Consider the following 3803-nt stretch of genomic DNA (forward strand, 5'->3'; position numbering starts at 1 on the left):
CCTTAGGCTCCTGAATGGCTGAGATTAGAACTGTGCTCTCACCATTCCTCAGGAGAAGTCTCTTCCTTGCTCATGTAAATGTGGAGGTGTGTTGTCCCCCTGCTAGGATCCCTTTGCTTCATTCATTTATTCAGGCTCCTTCCACTTTGCAGTACTACCAGAGTCTAGAGCTGTGACAAGACTTCCCGTCTGAAACCGAGTCTTGAATGTGTTTGTATTCTGGCTTGCCCAAGGGAAGAGCAGATACAAGCTGTTGAAATCCAAGCACTCAGAGGACCCAGACATTCCACTGATGTAACTGGTAAGAAACTGATGAGTCCCATGGTCACAGCTTGCTACAAAGGACTCTGGGAAATGTAGTTCCCCTCATAGCTAGCCATGCAGGTACCTAAGCATACCCCAGTGATGGCAAGGAGACAGGAACTTAAGTGCCTTCCTGTCAGTTGCCATGAAAACCTTTTTTGGAGAGGGGGTCTTCTAGTGAAATGATATTTTTTCTTAATATATGTGCCTCTGATGCTACTGAGAGAAAACTTTGCACATGCTCACAGGCTACTTGTTTCAATAGCAAAAGTACTTACTCGTGATTTTGCCTCTTAATGATTTGTGAGTTTCCATTTTCCTGTGTTGTTGATGTTAGTATGGTGTCTGCTCCACCACAGACATAATTCTTTCTGTCTATACCTTGAGTTTTGACATTTGAAAATACTACAGTGAAGGAGAGATAAACCTGTGTTTTAGGATCCCAAGTGCAGGATTGGAAGGGTCTTGTGAGAGAACAGGTGAGGTTAATCCACTAGAAGACCAACCACCTCATGCGGGAGCTTGATTGTTGCCGGCTGAAAAGATCCTGTGACCAGACTCTGGGAGGAGATATATAAATGAACCCAGAACAGGAGACGGGGCTTTTTGGAGACATGGGATAGTTTTGGCTGTTCATCGCTGCAGTTCAAGACGCTCCTAGAAAGAACCGCTCGAGGGAAGGCTTTGGGGCTCTGGCTCCTGCTGAGGTTCCGGGTTCTGGTTACTCTAGGTTTCAGCAGAAGAAATCCTGCAGATTGTGCCAGGAGAATCATTCCTCGGAACTGATATTCTTACGGTTTTGTTATTGTGTCCATTAATCCTCATTTCCTATTGTTTTGGTTAGTCGGGTTATAAGTGACATATGCTTGGTCACTAAGTTGTTAATAAAATATATTGGTTAAGAAAATTGAGCATACACTACTGACTGATAAACTGAATTTATTTTGATTTGTTCAAGTGCGCCCATTATTTTTATTTAACTTGTGGTTGTTGAGGTAGGGTCTTACTATGTGGCCCTGGCTGGCCTGGTATTTGCTATATAGACCAGTAGTATCAAGACCCCATATCATGACTTCTCACAACCAGGTACGAAAACTAGGAAGGTGGAGTTGGGCAGATGGCTCAGAGGTTAAGGAGCAGTGTCTGCTTTTCCAAACGTCCTGAGTTCAGTTCCCAGCAACAACATACTGACTCACAACCATCTGTAATGAGATGTGGTGCCCTCTTCTGGCCTGCAGGAGTACATGCAGGCAGAACACTGTGTACATAATAAATAAATAAATAAATAAATAAATAAATAAATAAATATTTTAATAAATAAATAAATAAAGGCTTCCTCTTTGATATCATATTTTGCCATTTGTTAGTCTATTGATATTTTGCTTGGATTCAGAAAATGATACCCAGAGCCCCACATTATGGCCAATTTGGATTCGGTTCATCTCTCTTGCCCAAAGTACAGAGAAAGGCCTTTTGACTGAGAGATGAGCCTTCCCAGGTGTAATAGTGATGGAATCCCATGACCCAGGCAAGACTGACTTACCAGAAAGAGACTGATAGGCTGTCCTCTCAGACCCCCATCAGATGGTCATCTGGTCTTCTAGGGATATCACAAGACACTTTGTCCACATTTAGAAGAAAATATTTGTTCACCTCTGTATTCCTTTCTCCATGTGTCTCATAGCTTGTGGTTACTTTCCAATATCCCAATTTATAACTCTTTCTTGTTACTGTAAATGGTTTTGTTTATCCTACCCTTTGAGGGGGTTTTGACAGAGTTTCTCTGTGTAACAACTATGGCTGTCCAGGAACTAGCTCTGTAGACCAGGCTGGCCTTGAACTCACACAGATACTCCTGCCTCTGCCTCCCAAGTGGTGAGATTAAAGGCATGTGCCACCACTGCAGGCTTACCCACTATTTCTTGAAGGCGCAAACTCTTCGTAGACTTTCCATGCTGGGTTTTTTTTTCTCCTGACACATTAATAAATTCTGTTACAAGCACTGGGTTTTATGCAGTCTTGGCAAGAATTACATATAGGCCCAATAACCAAAATAAAAATTTCAAAATATTGTACTTTTAATGCTGAGTGCACAGAATGTTTTGTGTGAAGAAGATTCCAATATTATTTTTAAAAATATTTGAAAAATAGAGATGGACCCATTTTATAACAGCATCACTTTAAAAAACTAACCTGACCTCTTTCTGACAGAGGGCTAATATCCCCTAATATCCAAATTATATATAAAGAATTTAAGAAATTAAAAACTACCAAGTCAAACAATACAATTAAAACTGGGGTACAGAACTAAACAAAGAGTTCCCAACAAAGGAATATTGAATGGCCAAGAAACAGTTAAAGAAATGCTCAATGTCCCTAGTCATCATGGAAATGCAAATCAAGCAACTTTGAGATTCCATCTTACAATGGCTAAGATCAAAAACTCAAGTGACATCACATGCTGGCAAGGATGTGAAGAAAGGGCAACACACCTCCTATGCTGGTGGGATTACAAACTTGTATAACTACTTTGATAATCAATCTTGTCTTTTCTCAGAAAATTGGGAATAGTGCTACCTCAAGACCCATCTATAGGACTCCTGGGCATATGCCCAAATGATTCTCCAACCACACAACAAGGACATTTGCTCAATTATGTTGATAGCAGTTTTATTTGTAATATCCAGAATCTGGAAACAACCTAGATGTCCCTCAACTGAAGAATGGATAAAGAAACTGTGGTATATTTACACACTGGAATATTATTCACCTATCAACCTCAAGGAAATCTTGAAATATCTGTCGTCATAATTGATCCTGATAGCTTCTACCAGCTTAGCCAGAGCACCATTGTCTTCCGTGTTATCTTGTGTGAAGGCAACAGTGGTGCAAGTCTTCCTGTGGACCAGCCGCCCCAGCCTGTCCTTTCCCTTGATGATGCAGTAGGGGACCCCCATCTTTTGACATAGGGCAGGCAGGAAGACCACGAGCTCATTGGGGTCTACATCATGGGCAATCACCACCAGCTGAGCCTTCTTGTTCTCCACCAAGGTAGTGACCTTATTGACCCCTGCTCGAAGGACAGGTGGTCTCTTAGTCGGGACGTCCCTTTTCCCAGCGGTTTTCTTCTCCGCTCGCGCCAGCAGCCTTATGTTCTTCTCCTGCTTTGTGTCTGGCCTGTACTTGTGCGCGAGCTTAAGCAGCTGGGTAGCTGTCTGCCGGTCCAGGGCCTGGGTGAACTGGTTAATGGCGGGAGGTACCTTGAGCCGCTTGTAGAGGATGGCCCTCTGCCGCTGCAGTCTGATGTAGCGGGGCCATTTGATGAAGCGAGTGAGATCTCTTTTGGGCTGGATGTCCTGCCCGATGCCGAAGTTCTTGGGCCGCTTTTCAAACAGAGGGTTGACCACCTTCTTGGCCTCCTGTTTCTTCACCGCGGCGGGGGCCGTGGCCACCTTCTTCCCCTTGGCTTTCTTTCCCTTGGGCATCTTGCTGGGCTGGAG

At 43.4% G+C, this 3803-nt stretch overlaps 1 protein-coding gene across 1 annotated transcript; it reads right to left on the bottom strand.

Annotated features, from left to right (window-relative positions):
- Positions 1-3050: 3050 nt before the first annotated feature.
- On the bottom strand, positions 3051-3803 carry LOC311583854 (large ribosomal subunit protein eL8-like). The gene has a single exon (XM_084757772.1). The coding sequence runs from the start codon at positions 3786-3788 to the stop codon at positions 3066-3068; it is 723 nt and encodes a 240-aa protein (XP_084613898.1). The 5' UTR covers positions 3789-3803; the 3' UTR covers positions 3051-3065.

The sequence above is a fragment of the Acomys minous genome, assembly GCF_964271855.1.
Source record: "Acomys minous genome assembly, chromosome: 14".
In the NCBI taxonomy this organism is placed as follows: domain Eukaryota; kingdom Metazoa; phylum Chordata; class Mammalia; order Rodentia; family Muridae; genus Acomys; species Acomys minous.

Excerpts from the sequence above, each read along its gene's own strand:
- LOC311583854 (XM_084757772.1), bottom strand. The coding sequence starts at position 3,788 with ATGCCCAAGGGAAAGAAAGCCAAGGGGAAGAAGGTGGCCACGGCCCCC.